The 27,536-nt window shown below is 36.0% G+C and overlaps 2 protein-coding genes across 22 annotated transcripts in view; one reads left to right on the forward strand and one right to left on the reverse strand.

The window, feature by feature from the left end:
- Window positions 1-4,465: 4,465 nt before the first annotated feature.
- On the reverse strand, window positions 4,466-26,694 carry LOC110462071. 3 transcript variants are annotated; one of them, XM_021515871.1, is made up of 6 exons: window positions 26,478-26,694; window positions 18,065-18,147; window positions 13,266-13,617; window positions 11,876-12,689; window positions 9,329-10,198; window positions 4,466-8,889 (listed from the first exon to the last, which is right to left on the reverse strand). In XM_021515871.1, the coding sequence occupies exons 3-6, from the start codon at window positions 13,581-13,583 to the stop codon at window positions 8,486-8,488; spliced, it is 2,406 nt and encodes an 801-aa protein (XP_021371546.1). In that variant the 5' UTR covers window positions 13,584-13,617; window positions 18,065-18,147; window positions 26,478-26,694; the 3' UTR covers window positions 4,466-8,485. The 3 variants fall into 3 exon arrangements, with proteins under 3 accessions (XP_021371546.1, XP_021371544.1, XP_021371545.1); XM_021515869.1 differs by lacking the exon at window positions 26,478-26,694 and adding an exon at window positions 18,820-18,958; XM_021515870.1 differs by lacking the exon at window positions 26,478-26,694 and adding an exon at window positions 18,257-18,327.
- Window positions 22,766-27,536, forward strand: part of LOC110462068 (vinculin-like) — a 66,663-nt gene continuing 61,892 nt past the window's right edge. For 10 of the 19 annotated variants that reach the window (XM_021515849.1, XM_021515853.1, XM_021515856.1 and 7 more), the window contains exon 1: window positions 22,767-23,148. In XM_021515849.1, the coding sequence (XP_021371524.1) occupies window positions 23,092-23,148 (57 nt within the window). In that variant the 5' untranslated portion in view covers window positions 22,767-23,091. Of the gene's footprint in view, window positions 23,149-27,536 lie in introns of all 19 variants that reach the window. The other 9 variants (XM_021515864.1, XM_021515867.1, XM_021515863.1 and 6 more) reach the window with 3 other exon arrangements.

Genomic DNA, 27,536 nt, shown 5'->3' on the forward strand with positions numbered 1-27,536 from the left:
TCAAGGTCACAGGGGTCAAATATGTCAAAAACTTTAAACATCTTCTTCTCAATAACCAAAATGCCCAGGGAGATGATATTTGGCCAGTAGCATGCTTGGGTGAAGGGCTACCAAGTTTGTTCAAATGAATGACCTTCAATTATATTCAAGGTCACAGGGGTCAATTGTCTTAAAAAACCTTTAAACAACTTCTTCTGAATAACCAAAATGCTCAGGGTGATGATATTTGGCCAGTAGCATGCTGAGATAAATGGCTACAAAGTTTGTTCAAATGAATGACCTTCACCCACATTCAAGGTCACAGGGGTCATATATGTGAAAAGATTTAAACAACTTCTTCCCAATAACCCAAATGCCCAGGGTGATGCTATTTGGCCAGTAGCATGCTGAGATGAAGGGCTACAATGTTTGTTCAAATGAATGACCTTTAATAATATTTAAGGTCACAGGGGTCAATTGTCTTAAAAAACCTTTCAACAACTTCTTCTGAATAACCAAAATGCCCAGGGTGATGATATTTGGCCAGTAGCATGCTGACATAAAGGGCTACATAGTTTGTTCAAATGAATGACCTTCACCCATTTTCAAGGTCACATGGGTCAAATATGTAAAAAAAAATAAACATCTTCTTCTCGATAATCAAAAGGCCCAGGGTGATATTAGGCCAGTAGCATGCTGAGATCAAGGGCTACCAAGTTTGTTTAAATGTATGACCTTGAATCATATTCAAGGTCACAAGGAGCAAATATGTTCAAAATATTTAAACAACTTGTGCTGAATAACCAAAAGGCTCAGGATGTTGATACTTAGTCAGTAGCATGCTGGGATCAAGGACTACTATGTTTGTTAAAGTGAATGACTTTGACTTATATTCAAGGTCACAGGAGTCAAATTTGTTTAAAATCTTAAACGACCTCTTCTGAATAACCATGGGTTCCAGGATATTAATACTTTGCAAATTGCATCCTGAGATGAAAGGCTATACAATTTGTTCAACATAATGACTTTGTTCGACTTTCAATCACAGAGGTGGAATGTTTAAAAAAAATGGGTCTTTTGAATGAATTTTAATCATAAATACTTATATTTTGCCTGTAGATTTATTTGAGATCACTTTTAAGGTTACAAGTGTGAGATTTATACCAGGTGAGCGATGCAGGCCCATTGGGCCTCTTGTTAAAAAATCAAAATAAGACTTATAAGACGATATTCAAAGTGTCGTCACAAATACGTTACGAAGCTTACGTACACGTGGCATGTTTCGTTTATACAGCAACGCAGCGAAGTATTGATAGGCTTTTTGTCTGAAATACAATATTCGTTCCCCTATTTGAAACATTTCAATATCAATTAATAACAAATCTAATCCAGCCGACTGTAACTCGCGATGAATTTTGTATTTTTCATAATTTTGTTCATCTATTTCAAGCTATATAAAATGTTCATCTTCTGCGTTATCTTCCCTTTTACTTGCAAGTTGTTTTGATTATGGGTCATTTCAAGTAACAGGATTTTCCTGTTACACACATATTAAATTGTCTGCGTTTATATATCTTGAAAGCTTGCTAAGGATTGAACCAGGGACCTCTGGTTTTCTAATCTGATGCTCTGCCGGATAAGCTATTTAGGGAAATTCTCTCGCGCCAAATGTCAGTAAGGCGTAATTGGTATTTTACTAGTACATTACTGATAAAATACAGATAAATGGCCCGTCGTTGGATGTTAAGCCAATAGAACAATCTTTTTAACGAACGAATCTAGATTTCCTTACTACATGTTGAAAGATGTACGGTTCCTTATTACCTATTTCCTGAATAGAGCTTTCATGTATAGCAATAGTACCTAGCACGTTGGTTTATACCAATAACGATATGTTCAGTAACTCTGATGCTATTTACCCCTGCAGGATCGAGAAAAGAATACATCTGCTCTTACCAAAGTCAGAGACCCCTGCAGAATTGAGGATTTGACCAAAATAAATCTACTGCACCCATTGCAATATTTGGGATCTTTATATTTCTTTCTACTCCTTTCTAATTTTTTATGGGCTTCTTTTCCTTATTTAAGTGACAAAACCCACATACTAGCAAGCTTGCATTGGTCGAATGCTCAAATGACAAGTTGTTTTCTGTCTCCAGGCTGGGACATACCAAAGTCCTTAAATATCGTAGTTGTCATCTCTGCTTAACGTGCGGCATTTAGGGTAATGGCAAAAACTGGTTCACCTGTTGTCAGAAAACCAAACCAAATCAAACCAATCACCTTTGCTTTCGGTGCTCCAACAAATACGACGCCGCCTAGTGAGAACTAGTGGCATTATTCTCATTGATGGATTTGACAACACTTGCTCTGATTGGTCAAAATCTATCAACTGCCTTACTTCAACCTCACAACTGTATTCTATCACATAAGACATAGACATCTGATTAGCACCCACATGAAACAGAATGGATATATTTATATGCTTAAGCACACCAAACTAGACATGTTTTAGTAGTTTTGAGTCATTTGGTTTATCTGTATTGTTAAAAAACCGTCGAGCAAATTTGTTAACCTTTGTGTCAGGCAATGATATTTGGCCTTTCGGCTGCTATGTGACCCAGAAAGAAACCTGCTGACAGTTTTAACACGTCAATTTAAGTATTTTATTCATTATAATGGTGACATAACACAATATGTCGGGGAACATTACATTTGACTTCCGTGCTGAATATGAGGCATTATTATGTTGACTGTACAACAAACAATCCTTCCGACCAGCATGTAACTCCTAGTGTAATCGTTGCATCATGTTCGTGCGCCCAGACATTGTTGACGATATGAAGTATCTCTAACAACACGATACATGAAAGCAATATATGCAGGACATATTCCGTGAAAATACGAAATGATCCTATTTTTAGGTTTACTTTTCTTCACGGACTAGCGATTTCAAAACAGTCAAAGGGACGTAATTCGTGTTAACACAAAATAAACTTCGAGTCTACCGATGGACATTTGGTTGAAGGGGAAAACAGAACAGAAGCAAACCAGTTTTGCAGCACGGATATCGTATATAATAATCTAGCCGATCATACTGAGGATTTATCAGGTTTTGACGCCCTTGGTTAAACACTCTGCATGGAAATACATAACTGAATTACGAATGAAACACAGAGTAAGTAATGATTTCAACATATATTGTAGTTATTGCTTTATTTGGAGGATATAGCATCAGCTATTATTTGTAGATTCATAACGAAACTCAAACACAATAAAAGTTGGTCATTAAAAGTTCGTTCATGTAACGTTGGTGTAAGATTGATACTGTAATTTCCTTCAATGGTAATCTTAAACGAAATCGGGAATTACTCAGTTCCGTGCAGCAGTTGTCATAAAATTAATACAGGACTAGATAATTAGTACAAATAAAACTTTTCTGTTCAAGGGGAAATCACAGTTTTGTTTATTTTTCCAGCATTTGAAATATTAATTGTTCAGTGTCTTGCGATACAACTTAATTGTTCTTTCTTTCTTTTTGATTGCAGATATGAAACTTCATTTTTTATAAATTTGACCCGGTGCCTTTAAATTTTACTATTATTGGAATAATCAACTTTATTTTTTTTTTATTTTATTTCAAATAGAACATGTACTTTAAAAGCTAACCTTCATTAAAAAAAAACCATTTTAGATGCTGTACACTGAGGTATCCAGTAAGAAGTGTAAGAAAAAGATCAAGTTTTAGAAGTTGTCTGATGTTCAACTACATATTTATATTGTAGATCGTTGAGTGTGGCTAGGACATCGGATTATAGATCTAGATACTTCGGGTAAATTTTCTAGTTTTTGACATCAAGATGATTTTTTTATTTTATTTAAATATCTATTTTTTATATATTTATTTTTTGAATGAAAGACCTTATGGATTCAGCCCATTCTTAACAGTGAATCCAATTCAACATGATCCCGTTTCGCTACAGAATTCATCAGTAACTTTTTGAAATTCCAATTCCAATAGTTAAAATGCTCGTTGGATAACCTTAAAGGACATAAGATTCGACAGTAGGGCTTACTAAATTTGATTCTTAGATCGTTATAATTGACAGGAATAGGATTTGAAAGGATATAATACAAAAAGAAGTATCATCGGTGCCCATGGGAAATAAAATATAGACGCTGGAATATTCTCAGATTTAAAATAGAAGTTTCAGCTGTCCATTAAGTGAACATTTCTCGCTGAAATCAGTTGAAATTAGTGAACATACAGAAGTTTATTACAACATATAAATATAGGTAACGCCGTAACAACACATTTGTATCATTATACAATAACCAATATTTGGACTCTTGATTCCCATTTCTCATGATTCAAAGTACTAACGATTTAGAATTTACCGTACAATGGTAATTACTGTTACATTGTATGTTATATGTAATTATAGAATGAGAAAATGAAAAATAACAACAACAAAATATAGACCGATATTGTACATTGTATTTCCACCTGCATTTGTGAAATTGATAACAGTTCAAGCGTATTTATCACGAATGATTACACGTATTAGAATTGTTACTTATTTTTCAAACACGTTCACTCGTATAGGAAAATTCAAAAGCGTACAGGTTCGGGGACAGAACAGAATAGGCTTGCTGTATCCCAATGCATCATCAACAACTATGGGTGGTCCTGCATAATCGGGGGGGGGGGGTCGTCTTCCTTGTCTTCTATCTACTTTCATTTATTTCAGGCGGTGTATACCTGGACACCCGTTCTCACATCATATAACCATGGCTGTTGCCATGAACATATTTCCGTGATACTAAATCCGTCAAATATATACTGTAGACGTTGGATAAACCAGGTCACCAATTAAACAAATGAACAATAAATTTCAAGTTTTAACCATAAGAACGAAAATATAGTGGTCCGAAGATATATACAGCATAGGGTGAAATTAATTTTACCCTAAGCAGAATACTCAGAACGGAACAAAATCGTCGCCTAATACTAGACGGTAGGATATAGCAGGTTTATTCTTAAATATGTATTTGTACTGTTGAGTTTAACAGGTACATTATAAGAAACAACTTTATCGTTCTTCATATCTACAAAAGTGTGTGGATAAATGCATTTATAAACACCACAACAACACAGTTAACAAGTATAAGAATAACTCGTTCAATTAGACATTCATGGGTGTACAAATATGTGACGAGCACACATTTCCTTACAAACGATACCAGTCCATAACGGATCAATGTATCTCAGCCAGTTTGTGTAAGATGGTTGTCGGGAAAAGGGAACTCAGCGTTATATAAATGAGCATATAAACCCATTGAGGCAGATGAACAAGGTCCAAGTGAAAATATAAAGATAATATTACTCCTTCAGTATACGTAGCTATCAAAGGATTTTAACCAAATTTTGAAAAGAGCATCATTGCGCTTAAGGAACTCGGTGTTATAGCAATAGATGTTATGCACCCTGGGAGAAGAGGGGCGGTGCCTTATCGGGGAAATAAAGGTAAAACTTTTTTTTTAAAAACTTCCCGTACGGAAGGACGGACTAAAACCAAATATGATCAAGCGCATCCTCTGGACAGTGGGTATCATTGATTTATAAATTGAAGGTGTTGTCCCTTTGGGACAGGAGGGCGAAACCCAATAAACGATACAAAGAAATATGCATACGTTTATCTATAAAACTCTTCTCCTTCCCTACATATGAATGAGATTTTACTAACTTTGGTCTGAGCATTATTGGACAGAGGGAGACTCAGCAATGCAAAAATAAAAACAGAGAATGCCCCCGCCCTCACCATATTCCCACATGACACATATTATTCTTGGTAAAGTCCCTTTCAACAAGGAATCCTTTGTTATCAATTATTTGAAAAATCTTCATCCCTAATGATTGGAGAGGCTTATAAATATTTACCTTTATTTTTCGCACTCTTTGCCCCCTCCCCCAACACCAATGGGAATTGACCTATTATTAATAAGGAGTCTTGCAAGGCAAAAGTAACCGTCAATTAAAATAAGATTATCCTCAGCACTTTATGAAATATGATTTCTACAGAAGTACTTCCTAAAAATCACATCTTGCGATACAGAATTACAATTTATGCTTTCGAAATTCGAGCGTTTGAAAATTAAAACTGCAGGAGTCGACATGGGAAATATGTCTTCGGCTGAAATCTTCATTTTGTTGCTTCATATTATAGATAAGGGGAGAATACTTCGAAAAACAGTTCTGAAAGAAACCAAACTGGTACAATGATATAATATATTTTAAACAGGAGTTGAGAAAAGATGGTTACCAAGCCATGGCATGACATAACTTGCCCTTAGGGACAACAAAAGTGATTAAAATAAGTTTACAATTGTTGTAAAGTTCCAGCAACTGCATCGTCTGTTTTATCCTGCTACCCATTCAGACTGCTAGGAGTCAATGAAACGTACGTTGCTGCTTCATATTACTCTACTAAAGCCGAGACAAGTGTGATATTGCAACCAGTGCATTCTAGAATGGCCATTACCATATCGCAAGTTCTACAATTGTATACAATTCACCAGCTAGGTAAATCAGACGTGAATTTACATGTGTCTTTTCATTTCAATTTAATCAGGAATAACAACAAACTCAACCCACTATTTAAAAATAACAAAATCAATGCTAGCTGACCTGATCATTGTGATCATATTTGCTCTAACCAAAACAAATCTTTGGTAACATATGTACACATTACATAGTTCATATTACTTGGAATATTTTTGAAATTCATTATTATAAATACCAATGCATCAATGTAAAAGACACAATAAAGATAAATACATAAAATACAAGTGTAATATACAAATTTGACATGGCATTGTCAGCACCATTCTTTCATTTGGAATGGATTTTCAGGGATAAAGATAGTGTTAACATCTGGTTCTGAATAATTTTAGACTTTAAAATGGCTTTTGTACATCATGCTTTTTACTGAAGATCCGTTCAAAAGGAATTATACCATGTCTGATTTCGGTGATTTGTGAAAGGATGCACTTTGCATTTTCCCTACATACATGCATCATATTTGCCCTTTTATTTGTCACAAACGCTGTCAAAATATAGTTAACAAAATAAAAAATACATACGAATCTGAAAACTATTAAAGGAAAGTGATGGTATTTGTGTAATGTGCATATGTCCCTGTTTGATACTGTTGGGTAACTGAGCAAACATTTTCATCTCAAGGGCGACAACTCAATGAAGGGAACGTAACTACACCATTTTAAACACAGAACATCATGGCCTCTTATTTTCAAACAGAAATGGGAGCAAGATTTGTTTCTTTTCTAACTATGTTTCGCATGAACATAATGTCGACGGATTTATTGATAAATTAGACCTGAGTGGAACAAATATATCATTTTATAGGAATAATTTGACTTTATTGAAAGAAATTAATTTAAATGCAACATGATACGGTGTCCTTAAGTTATGATGAATTCAGTATTTCTAAATTTTTATTATGTCGAAAGCTAAACTTCAATGTAACCTCAATGTTCTAAAACATATATATATACCAAAATCATTGCTGTACTCAAATAATTGTATGTCGAACCGTATTAAATCACCAGGTTGCATATAATTTTACCCACGTTCATGCGTTGTATATCATATGTATCCGTCTGTTGTGGAACAAATATTTCACCTACACTACAATAAACAGGAAAACTTTTGCCAAGTGAAGTATTTGCACATCAACAGTGAAATCCATAGTCACCCAGTGTAATCTCGTTCTTTTCTAAAATTATTGTATGTCGTGTAATAACAATCGCCGTTTTGATGAATTCGCCATATCTACAGATTGTTATCAAAAGCAAAAGTTGAACTATGGCAAAAACTTTTCGCTATAAAGTAGCTTCCTTACAAAAGACAACATTGTCCCCTTTAACACTTCGAAAACTGTAAAACCCCGAAGAGATATGTATTATGATGTTTAAGAATTTTGAAACAAAGGAATAGAAATAATTACGATAAAAAGTTATTTTAAAAACAATATAACGTTCCAAAGCAAAAATAGGAAAGACTAACTACCTTTTTACTCATTGTTATCGAGCTACGAGTATATTAACGCATGTAAACTATACATAGTACCAAGCATCGGTTAAATAAACATTGACACGTCATTTAGCTTAATGAGTTTACTGACTCAGGTTTCTCCTGCTGATCCAATAACGACGAAAATATTTTGAGCAACGAAAATGTTTTTGCAATTGATAGCCTAATATTTATGAAGGGAAGTTGTAAAGTAAATTATCTATCATAGGAATATAATTATTTTTACAAGTTGTCAATTCAATTTTTGTCAATGCCATTTAGGATGATTGAATCTAAACACGTGAGAAAAAAAGGAAAGTATGATATACCAGATAAGCAACCTCCTGCGAAGCAAGATATTTTGCCCAATTCTTCTATTTATTCATAATCACAAAAGTTATATCTAGCATCACACTAATACGGGAAGCATTGGATTTCAATGCGCGGATCAATGGAGTCTAACACAGCACCTATAGGGGTTACGAAGCATTCTCTGCCATTGACCAAGCCTCCCACTGCTAACCCAACCACATGAGCCCTATGTGCTTTCCGTATGAAAACAGACGCTCCAGAATCCCCTGGTTCAAAAAAGGGCCTTCTCAAACTTTCAATATTGTATAAATTGAACAGGCAACATTCCGCATTTTTTTGCGGACAAAGAGAAGCTGAAAATGGTTCTTTTCGAAGTACAGCCCCGCTGAAATTAAACGCTCCTCTTGTAAACCCTGATGTTCTTCCAAATTTATACACATTATGTTCAGTGTCGTCCACATCCATGTCTAGTATCGGGGGACCCATCTCCGTTTCTTCTGTGTAACCTGTTTAATTATAACAGTAACTGTATCAAATATATTTAAATATTGTAAGTATATCATAAGTATTTACTACGTGTAAAAATAGTTAATCTTAAATATTAATCACTAAACATTCTCGCAAGGAGATATAACCCCTGCCCAATCCCTCTTCCCCACTCCTCGTTTACAACCATACCTCTGGTACCATACCTCTCGATGTGTGGTTAAATACATCTGGTTCACCACTCCTTTGTAGAGAAAACATGAAATTATCTCAGGACACAAACATTCCTAATTTGGTGATTCTATGAAAATAGGAAAATTAGTACATCTTTGAAGTTTCAACTGTACGATTGAATCAGTGGTAATAATATCAAACATTGAATGGTGATCAACGGTTATGATAAATATATTGCACGTCACTTGGAGTGAATTACATATACGCATGCGTAATTGGACTTACCATCTTTCATTGAGGCCTCAGTATGTTCCCATTCGACAGTAGGAAATTTCAATACCCGAGGTATGCGACATGTCATTCTCACATATGCATAGTCGACGCCTGTAAAATTGCCGTTGTATATAACATTTCCAAATTTGGCATCAATGAGTCTACCACACGTTATGTTACTGCGGTCATCCATGTACGAAGGTTGAACAACATCAATGGAAACGATTGAATCGCGAATTTTTTGTCGGATGTGAGGGTCAGTTAGCTCCTGACCCGGAAGTAGGACATGGCCACAAGTAAGTAGTCCATACTGATCTGTTGTGGCAACCTCCTTCACAAAAACGCCTATAGAGCCCGCTTTAGATTCTCCTGAAACGCCTATGCTACATCCTAGACGGAGAGGATCATGGAATTCTCGTGCTGTTGCGAAGTATATATAACCTTCCCTGACATCAACTGGAATGTTGTCTAATTCCCGTGGGAACGTTGGCTCTCCTAATGGAATGATGCCCTTGCAAGAACAGTAGAGGACAATGCATGCGGCTTTTTCTATGCCTCCTCGATGAGACGTGACAGGACTTGTACTGATCGTGATAAGGTTTGAATGCTTCTTCATCAGTTCCGGTGTGTGCTTTCTGACGATCTGGTTGAGGTATCGACGGAGTTCAAACCTGATCCGAACGTTTTCCACGAGTTGGAAATCCATGTAAGCGTCTACTAGTTGCATTTCTGAAGTAGACTCTTTGATTGTCTTCTGGTCGAAGAAGATATCCATGCCTTTTTCATAGGTCAGATGAATGTGATCAAAGTTTTCTGCGCGCAACCCAATGACCTTCCTGCCAAATTTATCAGTACCATAGCTGGCAGATGTCAGTTTGCAACCTACGAATACGAGCATACAAAAAACATGTAAATCTATGTGATTACGATACGAAAACATATCATTAGCTAACAATAGGATATTTACCAATTAGAATAGCATATATATAGTTAACGTGATTGAGGATGTAATTGTAATATAAATTGTTTTATCTTTACCGGTCCTGTTATGTGTTTATGTGTAAACGTTAAATATATTTCTGTAATGTAAACATAGTGACATATGTAACTCTTAAATATGTCACCCCTGCAGGTGGGGGATCGATAAAAGAACGCACCTGCTGTTAACCACTGCATGTATCATAAGAGGCGACTAATGGGGGGAACCCCTGCAGAATTGGGGATTAGCTTGTGTGCCCTCTATTTATAATAAATATACTGCTTCCATGGTAGTATTTGGTATCTTTATATTTCTGACGTTTTATTTCCTAGCGCCTTGCTTGGCAAAACCCACTTTTGGCCTTGATGTTGAACGTTCGACCGGGTAAGGAAGGCAATGGGTTCTGTCTCCAGGCCGGGACATACGAAAGTACTTAAAAATTGTAGATTTTATTCCTTACTTAACGCTCAGTATTTAGGTAATTGGCAACAACTGGTTCGCCCGTTGTCAGTATAATGTGACCGGGCGGAATGCTGTGCTGGGTGCATGGTATTTCAGTGGCATTGCACTATAACGTCGTCATCAGATCCGCGCTATCACAATGAGGCAACTACTCCAACATACCCTGCCTTCAGCACAAATACACACCATCACGCAACACACATGGAGCACGCCCTTAAATGTCCTTAGGTGTAAATAGGACGTTAAACAAAATAAAACTAAACCAAACCAGTTTTAAATGTGTTTCAGCCCCCTTAGGGGATCACACAAACAAACAAAATGAGTAGCAGAGGGTTTGATAAGATATGTTCACTCGAAACTACGTTCTAGGGAAAGGTATTCGTTTCCTGCATCATATCTGGTAGGAAAAAAATGAAGCGAAAACCCTACATAATACATTAAACTAAAATGTTTAAAATCAATTATGCAAATGCCTGCTTCTATTATCTTCAGATACCAAACTATACCTGAATACTTTTTTGGAGTATGCATAGATTTGTATCAGGACATGCGCGACGGGTAAATAAAAACCATACCTCTATATATAGTACGGTACAAGGCATGATTTTAGTATACTTTACCATCCCATGAGGTACTTCGATACTTTTGCAAGTATAGGTGACAAAATATATAAAATATGTCCCGCATAATATGACACATCATAAACTGTCATACATGTAACTCTGTCTACAGTAAGGTACGCGACCAAATATCAGTATGGGAATCAATACCTGTAAAACAGGCTGTTATAGGGGACAAAGTTTATGATATGATGAGTAGGTCTACAGAATCCTTTTTTTCACCTATTGCGTCTTTTCAATAACATTTCCAGCATACGTCTTGGTCATATTTAAATGGCTGACGAGAGACATAATGAATATGACAGAATTAGTGTACCAAATGCAGAAAAAAATATTTCTTATTTCTTAAAGTCGCCTAAGCATTGGACATGGACGTTTTATTCTGGTCTTTAGTGGGTTGCGTGCTAGTTGCCTCTAAAAGTCAAAATTTGAGTAATACGAATCGGTGGGCATATATGTATTTATAATGGCATTTGTACTATTCATGTTATCGCTTACCAGAGTATCCTTTCGCGCTGTATGGTAGAAGGTGATTTGATGTTTCCTGAAGTTCTCGTTTCAGCTGATATGTGATGCATTGGTATATTTTCTGGTATTGCTTGTTTAGTTCATTCAGAATAGCCATTCTGTGCACCAGCAAAGATTTGTGAGTCATCGTTACAATTCCTTTCCGCCATCTATCTGAGTTGACATCCATGGGGATAAAATACGTAACAACAATCGAAATTGCAATACGAATTTCTGCCAACAATAAATCATAAATCCATACGAATATACTCTTCCTATGTATATAACCCACTTGGTTGTTTGCAACATCGGATCTGACGGCATCGAAAGCTGTCGTGTTTATCTGCTTCTTAATATAATTCGATAACTTTGTCAGTATAGAGCAACTGATTTTCTCACAAAGGTCTTTTAGGATTTCATGGACAAGTTTTGATTTATGATCATTCACTGTGAACGCATTGCTTAGCGGGCGAGGGGTGTTGGGGTTACCATCAAGCCATACAGAACGAGCAAAGCTGAACAATTTATCTTCAGTGGCGTTGTCGTCGAAAGACTCCACGACACACCTGTTTATATGTTCAGCATTACTACATATGGATATGAGTTCCTGGAGATATGATGAATAACTTTCTAAGTAATGATTGAGTTTGGCGATCCGTTTTTGAACAATTGCCGCACGGAAACCAAATTCTTCGTTGCAAGCCTTTGCAATGACTTTATTATTGGTTGTTTGGTTTTCTGCTTTTGTCTTACAGAAATCAAAGACAACAGGGCACGGAAAGTCACATTTCAGCCAGGATGTGTTCTGAAATTTTTAAATGAAACTGTAGATAATTGTAATTTGTTACAAAAGAATCATACAATATCAATTTTGCATGAAATGTACCATTATAAATTGTGTATAGAAGATGAACATTTAAAAACTTTGTTAATAGATACAGTATCTCGAAAAAAACATAACACTTCACCAAATACTAATTTCGTCCTTCAATGACTAAGAGGTGATGCTAGAGACCAAAAAAGTAAAATTCAAAATTGATCTATATACAAAACATGGTGTGTGTGCATTAACAACTTAATTGTATGAATTGAAAAAATTAGAGGAGTATCGGAAATTTTTAAGAGAATGTGATTAGGTAATTATTTGATTTCTATAAAATGCGAGTTCTATCTTATATTTAAAGAACAAAATGGAAAATGTTTTTTCCCTGTGGTATTACAACTTCTGTCACATTGCAAACACTATGTCTGCATAAAATTCCTGGAGTGTAAGCTCTGTGTCGTATCGCACTGCTATGATGAGGATGAAACTGCTATACAAAAAATGTATGACAAATTTACATTGTAGTTTTAAATAGCTTCTTTTTTTTTACCTAATTACCTGTTCTTCGTCATTTATATACAGACGAACATATGCAAGAGTATCCTCGTCTAATTTCTGTCGGTCTTGCAGGTATTCCAGTGTAAAATTCGCGTAGACTGCATCGTCATCGATTATTATAACATCTATATCAAACTCCTTTAGCGCATCTCTGATTTCCTGTTGTGCATCTGATATTTTGTGAAATGATTTGACTACGGCCTCGATGCTAACATCTTTTGGTTCTTCTGTGAAGTCCAGTATATGTTTGATTTTTGTTGCAACTTCTACTTGAATTCCGATCTGTTTCACCAAGCGCCGAGGATGACTCCTTCCCATCTTTAGTATGTCATAAAACAAATTCTAACTGAACCTGAAAGTAGAATCATATTTATAGAAAGCCTCTGCTGACCCCTCATTCCATGCAAAATTTTAGCATAGAATAAACTATACACTTGCACAGATTTAAAAATGCTGTAAAAGATAAAAGAATATAACTTTCTGGTAAAAGATAAACCTATTCAGATATATATGTACATATTTACAGAGAAAGAATGACAGGTGAAAAATAAAAATGTGTCGTACCGGTCAAGATTTACCATTTAACACGAAGCTTATAAAACATTTTTCGTTAAAGGTATGCCGCTGAAGATTCGCCGTTTATGATTGCCGTTAATAGTTTCACTGCTGGAGATTTATCGTTAAAGATCTGTTGATTAGAATTGGTCATGCAAGATTGTACATATCACAAGGAAAGAGTCCCGGAAAAGCGGCATACGTAAAGTTAGTAAGGCAAAACATTAGATCCTTAAAAACTACTTTCTTGTATATGTTTGAATGCTATATAGCATAAACGTTTGTCACAGTAAATAAGTTAATATATATATATATATATATACCGCAGAGGACACTTGTCATATCATTATATTTAGCTAGGAATCTTACAAACGGCCATCATGGAGGTAGTGATGAAATGAGGGTGGTTTCGCAGTCTACCGTTCCGTCTGTCTGTTGGTACGGGCCAGAGTTAGCAAGACGCCAGTGACCTAATAGCTCCATTGGTTGAGTAAGTATTCCTCTACATATCAAGTCAGATACATTGCATGAAACAAGACAGCGTCAGACAATATAACTGTTCAAATGATGACATTTTTTCTGTCAGTAAGAGACGAAGCAGTAGTGAAGTTAATGTGAGGAGCACAGAATCATTCAAGGTTGTCTACCTCAGCCAGTGAGGAAGGAAGGTTGTTCCAGTACGTTATCGTCTTTGGCATGCATGATGACTTGAAAAAAGTCATTGGAAGCCTTATAGGACGATAACAGTGGCCCCCTCGTGTCCTGAGGTCGGCCTTGGTGAGGTACCGATCAGAGATAGCTATGAGTGATCTTGTAGATGGATATATTGCTATAATGACTTCTTCTGTAGAATTTTGCACTGGATATCAATCATATTTGGTCAGAAGCATTCATGAGGTGGCGATTTAAAAATGTACAAATGGTGGGGATGACCCCCTTGGGTGGGGCCAAAATAAGTGTATTGCTTGGAACCATATATACAATTGCTGAGTATGAAGAGAAGAATGCACATATCCCCCCTCCCCCTTGGTGAGGTACCGGTCGGCTGGAATAGCTATGAGTGATCTTGTAGAAGTTGACAAGACCTACGGTTCTGCAGGGAGCCCCACCTAAGGGTGTCAACCATGTCCGACACACATCCTGGTGTTCTGTTGTGGACATTCTGGCCGATCTTCTCTGGAAAACCTCAAGCTGGTTGATGAGCTCTGCACGGTATGGATCCCGGGCAGAGCATGAGTACTCCAGTTGAGGTCTGACAAGAACAGAGTCAGTGAGAGCTTTGACCCGCCTGGTGTATCCAGACATGTTACGACGCAAGAATGCTATAGTTCTATGCGCCTGAGCTGTAATGCTGTTATGTTGGCCCAAGGATAAGTCGTGTGACAGGGTTGCTCTCAGATATTTGCTCTCTGGAACAACTTTGAGTGATTTGTTTAGATTAATAAATATTTTATTAGCTGACAACCAAATTGGTGTATGTATCAAACATTAAATTTACAAGCACACACAAAACAGCGATCTCTCACTTACAAGAGTGAGTGTAATGAGCGAATACTCTGGGCAGATATTGACAAACAGTGTTTAAACCGCACGTACTATAAATACTTCATCAATGGGTGATGTATTTTAGCTCACCTGGTCCGAAAGACCAAGGTAAGCGTATGCCATACCGTGACGTCCGTCGTCCGTCCGTCGATCGTCTGTACGTCAACAATTTCTTCAAACGACTTCTTCTTAACCACTGATTGGAATTTAACTAAATTTGACTGGAAGCATCCCTAGGTGGTGGGGATTCAAAATTGTACAAATGGTAGGGTTAACCTCCAGGGGGCTGCGGGGCGGGGCCAAAAGGAGATATTTAGGCTATATTGCTATAAACGACTTCTTCTGTAGCACTGTGCAATGGATATCAATCATATTTGGTCAGAAGCAATCATGGGAGGCGGGGATTCAAAATTGTACAAATGGTTGGGCTGAGGGGCGGGGCCAAAAAGGGTTATTTGGCTATATTGATTTAAGCAACTTCTTCTCTTCAACTCTCCTAGGTATCTCATACGTAAGACATCAATGGAAAGCCTGTGGCTTGTAATGATGTTATTAATCTGCATTTCGTAAATTGATTGGTTGATGATGGAGTGCGCGAAGAATGGCATACTTTGTATGAAATTAAAATATATCTAGACGTCTAGTGAAGTCTAATTGTCGCAATAGTATTAATTAATATTTACACATCGTAGATTAAAAGGACGAATATTTTGTTATGCATGATCTTTCCAGCGCACGTTTAACCTTTTTTTTAAACTATTTAAACTTTCGGCATTAACCACTTCAGCTGATAAATTGTTCCAATTTGTAACTACACGATTGCTGAAAATGTTCTTGGTGGTGTTTAAGCGGCTATGTTTCTTAAAGAGCTTTAGCTAGTGACCTCTAGTTGCCGGATAGGTGGATTCAGTAAATAATTTAGACTTGTCTGCATCGTCCACACCACTCAGAATTGTGTACACATGAATCATATCAGCCCGTAGTCTTCTATATTCAAGTGTGGGCAGTCCTAGTCGTTTAAGTCGATCTGGGTAAGGTAAGTCTTGCAATGCAATTAACCTTTTAGTTGCCCGTCGTTATATGTTTTCCAGTGATTGTATGTCGTTCTTTAGGAGGGGTGACCATATTGTGGAGCAATGCTCGATATGAGGTCTAAAAAGTGATTTATATAATAGTAAGAATGTTGATTGATTTAGAAATGTAAATGTTCTAAAAAAAATCCTAACATCCTGTTTCCTTTGAAGACGGCTGCAGACACATGTTCGCTAAATTTGAGCTGTTTGTCGAATGTCACTCCGAGGTCTCTCTTCTTGTCTGTTTTTACAATAATGTGGTGTAGATATACTTGAGTAAACTTTTGTATCATCTGCAAATAGCTTCATTATACAGTTAACTGATTCTGGCATATCATTAGCATAAACGACTAAAAGATGGACATCAACCATATTTGACTGGAAGCATCCCTGGGTAGTGCGGATTCAAAATTGTACAAATGGTGACGCTGACCCCCAAGGGGGCTGAGGGGCGGGCCAAAAAGGGTTATTTGGCTGTATTGCTGTAAGCGGCTTCTTCTCTACAATCAAAATATAGACATCAACCATATTTGACTGGAAGCATCCCTAGTCAGTGGGGATTCAAAATTGTACAAATGGCACGGTGGGGCTGACCCACCAGGGGCTGAGGGGTGGGGCCAAAAAGGGTCAATTTGGCTATATTGCTATAATGACTTCTTCTGTAGAAATTTAGACTGGATATCAATCATATTTGGTCAGAAGCATTCATGAGAGGCGGGGACTTAAAAGTGTACAAATGGTGGGGCTGACCCCCTTGGCTCAATGGTGGGGCCAAACATAGTGTATTGCTAGGAAATGGTTGAGATCCCCACCCTATAACCATATATACAATTGCTGAGTATAAAGAGAAGAATGCACATATGCTTCCATGATTGCCCAGGGGTCTGCCCCCTCCCCTCCCCTTGGAGACATAGTCTCTGGGTCATAACTTTGAAACGGTTGAGATCCCCACCCCAAAACTGTATATGCAAATGTTGGGAATAAAGAGACGAATGCAGTCATGATATTATAATTGATCCTGGGGTCTGGCCACAACCCTAAGGGGCCTATAGTTTCTGAGTCACAGCTTGGAAACAGTTGAGATCCCCATCCCATAATCATAAATAAAATTGCTGGGCATGAAAAAACCAACACAGATATGATACAAGGATTGGCCTTGGGGTCTGGTCCATTCCCTTTGATCTTATTTGGAGAATATTTTGCCACGATTACTTTGATATCCAGGTGAGCGATACATGCCCTCTGAGCCTCTTGTTGTCTTTCCATACTCTTATTTCCTCTGTAAATAACTCCGAAATGGCAAGAAATTCCCACAACCGACCAGCATAAGCAGACATCTTTCTCATATTCTTTTCCTTTCTCAAACAATTGAAAATAGATGGGCTTTAATATTGGTTAATATTTACTAACATCAGACGAGTTCACACTTCCGGTGGGAATACCCTTAGCTAATTATAGACGGCATAGGATATCAAACTAAGCTTCTCTTATGTTTACTTTCTACATCAGTAACCACAATCACATATGTGTTTATACTATTATATAAAATGCCATAAAAATGCTAAAGGTATGTTATATTCGTGATACATCGAGTGTGAATAAAAACCACTGCATCGAATTAGTTACCTGAGCAACGTCCAAGACTCCATGCAATGCTGGACATCTCGTAGTCATGTTCTTTTCTGTTAGTTTCCTCCTTTACACAGGTCCTGTGTAGAAAATATCACTTTGTAGTAAATAAAATACACTTGTACTTGTTTGTATTATCTAGGCCTAACATATCACAACCAACAATATTAACTTAAATACTATGCTTACCTAACCACAGGCCTACACACGTATAGTACAGTCTAAAACAGTCGCTGTGCATGGAAGTCCACCTGATCGATAACGCTCTCATCTATTCTATGACTCACTACTTTTGTGTTACCGACTAGGCTGTAACATTACTTGTTCATTAACTGACTTTTTCTATTTATTACCAATTTTCTGATATGTTGTAAAAGTTATCCATAGCTTATAATTAGTGGTTATTTGTTTTCCCAGATCCTTCCTCCAGGTTCCGACTTGTTATCACATCTAGTTACTATATGACATTACAATTCAACATAACAAACAAATAGAGTGGAGTATATGAAAGGTTTAAATACAAACGAAACTATAGCGATATATTATACGGCACAGACAAAATATATATAAATCTTATGTTAACCTCGAGACGGTCCCCGTACAGTACCTCTCGTCATGCTACACATACCCGTAGACGTAAGACACAATATCCAGGTAAATACGACACAAGACTAGGGATATACACTGCAACAAAGTAGGATTACTAGCCTATATCTTCATCCTAACCCTTCTCCCAGTGCCAAACGACTTACCCATAAAGAATTAGTCTCCATAGAGTCTTTCCTGGCTTACAGTTCCCAGGTCAAAACTTGACAGCCAGCTATAACTAACTATTTCCCGCGAAACACATGGTATACTGTCCGCTACATACCAGTGTACAAACTAGTTATGAAAGAGACTGAACGACAGGGAAATCCCACCAGATGGCGTTAACATAAAAAAATATACTACTCGGAAATGGTGTCCCCGACTCTAAATATACGTAAAATCCAAAACTGCTTCATATATAATAATTATTAACAAAAATGTTATATAAACATATTGAACTGATACATATGATCTGTTATCAAGAAATCGTTTTCTTAATCTTTAAAGTTTTTCCCATTTTCATATCTTTTATTTGTGTATAAAATTGCTAACAACCTTATTAGATACATTTTCATTTGATTCACTAAGCATCTTTCATACGAAAAACGTGTTTATGTATAATAATACTTCAGCCTGATATGTATCATAGGTGATATAATGTTACCTAATGATATGTAATATACATAGTATACATGTATATACAGGTCAATACTGCATTGATATAAGATGAAAAATATGAAAGTAGAGGAAAAAAGGGAAAAAAGATACCAAAGAAAAATGAAACATTAAAACAGAAAGAAGAAAAAAAAGAAAGTGACAGGGGGAGAAAAGATGATGGCAGAAGTGAAGAAACAGAAGAAGACAACATGAGTAGTTCTTTATCTATTCGGTTATAAACACCCGTGATATCATAGATCAAAGTTTCCTTATTAACTGAAAAGGGTACTGTTAAAAGTGTGTTCTCCTTTCTCCCATTTTTAAAAAATACCATAGAGGCAGTAATGTTGTGATAGCAGTTATGGTCCGTTTCATATATATTTTACCTGGTTTTTACCTGTGTTCTCCCACATTACCTGTATCATATACATTTGTATACAGTACTGTCATATACATGTAGCTTTGATATAGTCTATTTTCATCATTTTTAGCCATTTTTTCATATCATATACCATTTTCATCAGCTAGATCATACAAAACAGTAACGTGAAATCCACAAATATTTTATATATTTTATATACTTAATAGTATATATATAGATGATAATGCTTTGATTAATTCAAATTTAAATTTAAATTGATCTAATTTAGGGGGAAGCAAATTAATATTGGAGCATTATTTTCAGAGAATCTTTTTTACCAATAAATGCGTCTTCAGTGTAATTATTAATAACTTAGTATCACTCATTAGATTATTTCCCCCTAAAACATAATCATTAGTTATGTTTGTATTTGATTAATTACCCCATATGGCTTGGGGCCACTGATATTTCTAGTTGATGATAATGAATCTTAACACCTGATGGCTTGGGTCCATCAACTGACCACTCTACTGGTGAGCATTGAGTCAACCAATAAATATATAAGTATATGAACTTATAAAGGGACATATAAGCTGACCGTTTGAAAAGCGATTAATCACTATCAATAGAAATTCGACACTCTCTCCCGTGATGGAACGTAAAGAACTCAACATCCAACTCAATCCCACCACCGCTTTCCTGAACTTTGAGGCTGCTGCCCAGAATGCCATCCGCGCTGTGTTTCCAGCTGTGAGTTTGAAGGACTGTTTCTTCTATCATACACAGTGTACATATGTGTATTTATTTTTATTCCCAGCTTTGCATCTGTTTTTGCATATTTAATAATGTAATACATGATCTGTCTTTACTGATTACATTTTTCATAAATTGCTTGATAAATTAAGTTATTTTTTTATGAAATATATATATAACATACATGTAAATGTATAGTAAAAATGTATAAAACTGATTTAATATGAAATTAATAAAAGCAGGTTTTCAGTTATTTTGATGTGTTTTTATTAAGTAATATATTGTAACTGGAATCTTGTATATTTTTATTCATTATTTCAGTAAATATTACGAAAATCAGGAAATATATTTATTAAATATTCTTCAATTTTTCTATGACATATTCCAGGGGTGTAGAGAGCGAAAGTGGGCGTAACCCCTGGGTGTCGAGGATGGGTAGCTACCTACTACATCCAAGTGGTCACTGTACATCGGTTTCCTTATTCCAGTAAATTTATTTCCTGCTGTTTTTCCATTAATGAATATCTTTATAAAACAGAAAATAAGTATAAAACTTAACTTGGGGGAGGGGATACTCTTTTCACTTGGAGCGAAAATGTCAATGCTATACGTACCTGTGTCAGGATTTATATTAGGATGCTCGTGCAACTTAATTGTGATGTTCGCAACATGTCGATAATGTGCGCATCGATTTCCAAATTTCATTTCGCAATATATTTACAGTGTAAATACAGCTGTTCATTATCACGTGCCGTAGGTATTTTTATTAACATTTTGCCGTAGGTATTTTTTATTAACATCTGATTTTAATGAGATTGGATTGAAGACATAACCTGATCTGTACATCCCTTCTAAAGACAGAATCACAGGCACCAGATATTTTGTTGCACATCAGATACAGAAATTAACACTCGGAAAAATCTCTACTCCAATGATAGATCTCGGTGTGAAAAATCGACTCGCAGTAGAATTAACATTTCTAGTGGGTGCAAACTAAGTGCTTGTTATCGTTGGATAAATGGGTAACTGTTTTTCACTTACATCCTATATATCTACCTGAAATGTATTGTCCTCGAGCAGACATAATCTCTGTTTCGTCCAAAATTCTGACGTCAGACTCGAGCGAACACCGTACCTCCAGTATTCCACGGGTTTTACCTGGTGTTATACCCCTGACACATGTAACATTATTGTACAATGTATATTTTACTTAAACATCTGCGCCTGTGACAAGTAAAAATTTTCTGCTGACTAACTTTTTTGGAGCCAAATCTCATTTTAAAAAGGAAAATATAAGAAAATAAAAGTAAAATGATATGTCCGCCTGCTCGTTTTTTGCTTTTTCTAAGGTCGGCAATTTTCTTTTGGTAACAAATATGAAATTTACGTAATAAGGATTTTTTTGTGAAATTTATCATTTTGATAGTAAGCAAAACAAATTCATACACGATCTTCCATTGGTGGTCGGGTTGTGTGGGTTTTCCTCCGGGTACTCCAGTTTCCTCCCACAAGAAATATATGGAGAAACAGCAGAAAATCAACTCAATTGCAATTAATTTGATGATAAACCGAATAGAACTTGACACATTAGGATATATCGGTTCAATCCACCTAGCTACTGGAACAAATGTCCAGGTCCCTGTGGTTTCAATTGTTAGGAAACATCTCTCGGTATGTATCAGCATCTTCCTTTGTTAATGTATACGAGTTATGGCCCTTGGTACATAGTGTCTGCAACATTTACAAAATTGCAAGTAGGACGAAAAGAAGTTGAAGGCACGACAAAACCCTTTTTAAAGAGAAATCCTTGTCAACTGCAAAATTAAAACTATTTAGATCCGGTTAAAGGAATTCATTAAAATTAAGCAGCTATGCCGACAATTTTTGAAAATTATACTAGATTAACGTTAATAGAAACTTATCAACTCAGCATCAAGTAGTGCTATTGACAATGCAAATGATTTCTATAAGATCAAATTACATCGGGTCAAATTAATTCTTAGATAAGTTTCTCCACTCATCTTAAACAATATGACTCAGTCAGATTATTGAAAAAAGGCGATGTTTAAAATAAGAGGAGTTTTAAGATGTATTCATCATGGACTATGACCGTCTAGTCTAGGCTGCCAGATTGAACAAAAATATCTATTTCTGAAAAACATAATCAGTCTGTATCAATCGATGATGTAATGATTTGAATACGAGTACAACGTTGGGGGCGGGGGGTGAAGCGCAACTTATATGATTCATCTGGGAGCGGGGCACCAACCACAACGCGAACAGCGGCATTGACCTCCTGTAACGAGAGGGCAAGGTCGCACAGCCTTCCAAATATGGCAAATGTGAGTGGTCGATCTCGGATTACTCAAATCCGTAATGTTTAAGAAAGAGGCTGTTTAAAGTCATTCATTGTGTTAGTTTCATTAATACAATTAAATATGAAGATTTTATAGTAAACAGCTGGGAAATATCGGCATACAAACTTGTATTACTTTGAAAAGTTTTTACTGGATACGAAAATACGGCTTCAGAATTAGGACGCCAGCTTCGGATCTTTGACAGGACGGGCTGCTGTCGACTTCGGTTGAAAGTCTGTGAAATTATCAGAAATCAAAAACATCATTAGCATCTTTTGTGTTATGAGATCTTACTAAAACAACACAAGATGCCAGTGTTCCACACAAAAATCATAGAAAGTATTCTGGAACCTGTAGCGCAGCAGGTAAGTATCCTAGTTTGACCGGTGTATGCATTAATTTAGAGTTGTCGAACTTGTTCGTGTGTACTCTACACAGGCCCAACATGGGTGTAGGACCCAATATACTGTTGTATTTGTTTATTGGTATGTTTTGATCTCATTATGAGATGCGTCACATACAGGAATTCATCCTTGTTGCATATTCAACCCTAACATTTCACGTCGTCATTGAATCGGAGAATTTGTTAGGTAGAGTCTCGACTCTTTTCTTCATCTTCTAAAAATCAAGTTATTTTCCCAAAATGTATCCAAAGTCAGTTATATTTATGCCCAGCCTTTACGGAGAGTAACAATATTTCAAACTTATTCCCCGTAATTGAGCAGAAAAATACCTACTTAACAAACTTGCCAGATAGTGGAGGCTAGCATAAAAACTCTTTGTTTTACTATCAATAGGCCAAATATCAGCTGATTGTTTATCTAGACATTCATGCATTGAATTTGTGTGTTAGCTAAACTGAAAACTTTCATAAAGATATTTCTTTCATTATAACTTCTATTGTAAATGGGTTGTAACTATTGTAAACTAGCCGAGTTGGTAGGAAGCAAGTAGTATTTTACTAGGGTGACATATACTCCACCATCAGGAAAGCATGTTTCACTGAAGAGTTAGTAGTTTCAGTGATACTAAGCAGCATTGTGGGAGAAAGGCTGAGATTTTTTTAAATATTTCCCAGGCGGTGGAGGATCCAGAAACCTATCGGGGGNCGAAAGAACATGATTTTTAAAGAAAATTCTCAGGGATGGGGGCCCCCAGGTTCCTTGAAGCCACAAAAAAACCTCTGGATCTGCCACTGCCAGGTCCCTGTAGATAGTCAACAGAGGTAATTATTTGTAATGCCTCCATACAGTACACTTGGAGTCTAACCCTTTTAGAGACTGTGCATTTCCATGTGATTTCTGCACAATAAGGTAATTCTGACCAAATAACCAATATATATTACATAAGGACTGAAAAGTGCAAGTGCCAAACTCGTGTGCTATGGTGTTTTGTTCGAGTGCTGCTGCAGAAATGTCAAAGAATTGAAATGGCAAGAATTTGTCCTCTGCCATTTGCAGTTTGAAAGGTGCCTGTTCCAATTATTGATCTAGTAGGTTTCAGTTTGCCCATTTATCTTATTTAATACAATATAAAGCCAAACTGTCTCCAAAGCTTTGTATTCTTGGCAATGGTAATATTTCAACCTGGGCCGGAGATGTTGTCTTTAAGGGTGAGGGGTAACGAAGTTGATCATTGGTGATCATAAAAGTTCTATCTCAGATTCAGAGGTTCTTGGTTTGGATCCTGTCACTATTACACATGCAAATATTAATGTTGAATACATTGTTGTTGATGAAATAATAACGTCAGCTGAAAAATATAGTGTATGAACTTAGATAGACTTTCTATATATACAGTTTCTCAAATACATTTCACCCCCTAATATCTACTTGCACTAGTCTGTAAATCTGTATGTTATTATTGACATGAGATTAATCCTATTATGTGTAAGCTTTTATATGAGGTATATTATATCTACAAAGCAGTATATATATATATATACACAAGGTTTAAAGTCAGAAACAGCCATAGGAAGGGCACAAAGAAGATTAGGATTCTGTAACTTTTAAAGATTTATTTACTTACCAGGTAATGCATGGTGGATCGGTTTATGGCTGAAGTGATTTGTTTAAACAGTTGTTAAGTGTTATTTTTGGAGAATTTAGAAGTACATGTGTAGCACTAGATTTTGTATATATATGTATATTGTAAGGAGTCAGTGGTAAAGAAAGTTTAAAGTAGTTTTGATAATAATTAAACCTAATTTGTTACGAACGATTTTAGCCTAATAAGTACTGTAAGACCAGAGAAATTGTTGTGTTATCATTTTCCTTTCAATAATTTGGAATAGTTACATTGTTGGTATATGCAAACTATTGATGACCTTTTCAAGTCTAAATAGTTATCAGTGAATGAGAAAACCTACATTGGAAAGTAGGAAATGTTTTCAGAACATCTGTCATCATCAGTATAATTAAGCTGAAACTTATTGAATGTACCTATGAATGAATGCAAGTTCAGGTGCTGTTCTGTTGATTTTTCAACTAACTTGTTAGCAGAATTTTGGTTGCTTTGCTGATACAAAATCCTTTGAACAACTTTTAGATTCGTTGTCTATTTTTGCTGTACTGTCAATGATGATAGCTGATTAGTCCCATCCCCATTTTTGTGGAAACCATTTTCAACCAAATGAAAAATAGTTTAGCCTTTAAGAGCAATATTAACCTGCCCCTAATTATACACAGAACTTCATTTGTATGCATTTGCTGTTCAGAGATCTACTTCTGTTTATCAAATCAATTGATTCTCAAAATTAGTTTTGAGGCTTGCAATGTTTATTAGTATTTATTCCTGAGGCTATAGTAGGTTTAAAAATTACAGATGAGGCAATTCCTGATATGCTTGGAGATCTTATTTCACAGGAGCACTTCTGATATATCTTTTTGCTGTTATAAATAGAATGTACTTTATTTAGCATCAGGTACAGTTGTAAAATTAATCTCAATTTGCTGAGGAGGAAACGAGGGGGTGGTGAAGATGGATATGTAGACCCAGAGGAGATGTCTGTTAGATATAGCACTATAAAGTACACAAGTATTTTATGGCCAGTAACCCGAACCTTTCATGTAATGACCAAAAAGATACCTAGGTGATAAAACAATTAAGTACAGGAACAAAACTCTTTACAACAGTGTTCAAATTAGATTTTTGGCAAAATAGTGCCGAAAACTATTTTTGCCATTTCTTACTCATATCAAGCTATTACTTTTTGAGTTTAAAGTGTACACTGGTTAAAAAAAAAACTGCTTAGAATATATATACTGTATGCTTAACAATTTTAGTTTAAAGCTGAGATTTCAGACTATTTGACCCAAATTTTGTAAATTTTCTGTGTAACTGAATCTAACCGCATCCTTCCCTAACTAGTACTACATATTGGTAGTGTTGTATTGTTTCGCCATATAGTAAGTGGGGCGTTAGTTCACAGTGATAGAGCTGTGTATTTGCAGAGATAGGGATACATGTCTGAAAAGGTGTATAAAATAGCTTCTACATGCATGAAGCATTCTGAAGGAAAAGAAATCGCATCTTAGAAAATACCATGAAAAAAACAGACTTTAGATCAGATATTATAAGATTCAGATAAGCTTTTTTCCCCTTCTTTTTCACCCCTCTTCTAGCTGTTCCACTCTCACCAATAAAGCTGGTTGAGTGATACCAGCAAGTGTATTGTACATGGTTCTTGACAAACCTCCTTTCCTCTTTGATCCTGGACACGCCTGCTTAGCTTTTCGATGTAGCCAGTTCCAACTTCAGATACATTTTTTACTTTCCTCTTTGATTTGCGTGTGATGAAGAGATGCTTTGTAAAGAAATGATTTCATGAGACACATGCATCTTTTGGCTGAACTGAAATTACACATTCAAATTAACAGTTAAACTTTATAAGGTTATATGTTACTTTGGGATACATGTTGAACTATTATTGTCTTACACTGAGTGCATTATAGTCTTATAACATGACAAGATCGTGTAATATGCCTTCAGCAGAAGGCACTTATGGATTAAATACATCACAACTTACCAAGGAAAACGGTATAGCCAAAAGCACAAATTACCAAGGAAAAACATTACATATGTGTCACAGAACAGAGAAAGCAACCCATGTCACACCATGTATTGAGAGCTTCAATGTTAACACTTCTGTAACTATAACAGTGATGATGCACTTCCATAATGCTCATAAGAAAAGCATGTAGTACTAGTACATGCAAATTAGTGGAAGAAATCCTTTACAACTTGTGTACAACGATAAACCTAGACAACGATTAATATTGTCGGACGGAATGCAATAGTATATATAGATATTTTGTCTATTTCGTAAGTAGATAATCAGACATCCTACAATCACAAATTATTTGATAGTAAAAATATAGAAAAATGTTATAGTGGGTATAAAATGCTGAGATATCTTATTTGACAGTGACAGTTACGGAAAATAGATTATACACATATGAGCCATAATGCTACAATTACACAAACAATATCTGCTTTAATTTAATATGATACAGGTTTGGAGTTCTAACTACATTGTTCTAATGCAATTGTTTAAGATATGGATGTTTTTTTCTCTTCCTCATGCATCAAGAGTATGTAAGGTGCTGTGGAGGTCATATCTTTCCAGTATCCCCATTGGGAAGCAGATAAGCTGATATATTTACCACAAAGAAAGACTTTCTAGAGACCGGGATCTTATTTTTCTCACACATATTCAGTCTGCTGTGCTACATGAGCCGTATCCGATCTTATT

This window comes from Mizuhopecten yessoensis, unplaced genomic scaffold (genome assembly GCF_002113885.1).
Source record: "Mizuhopecten yessoensis strain PY_sf001 unplaced genomic scaffold, ASM211388v2 scaffold10745, whole genome shotgun sequence".
Classification (NCBI taxonomy): Eukaryota; Metazoa; Mollusca; class Bivalvia; order Pectinida; family Pectinidae; genus Mizuhopecten; species Mizuhopecten yessoensis.

What these genes read in the sequence shown, in the direction of transcription:
- LOC110462071 (XM_021515871.1), bottom strand. Translation starts at nt 13,583, where the DNA reads ATGGGAAGGAGTCATCCTCGGCGCTTGGTGAAACAGATCGGAATTCAA. An exon ending in ATATAAATGACGAAGAACAG is followed by an intron (nt 12,690 to 13,265) that starts GTAATTAGGTAA and finishes TAAAAATTTCAG; the next exon opens with AACACATCCTGGCTGAAATG. An exon ending in CAGCGCGAAAGGATACTCTG is followed by an intron (nt 10,199 to 11,875) that starts GTAAGCGATAAC and finishes TCGTATTCGTAG; the next exon opens with GTTGCAAACTGACATCTGCC.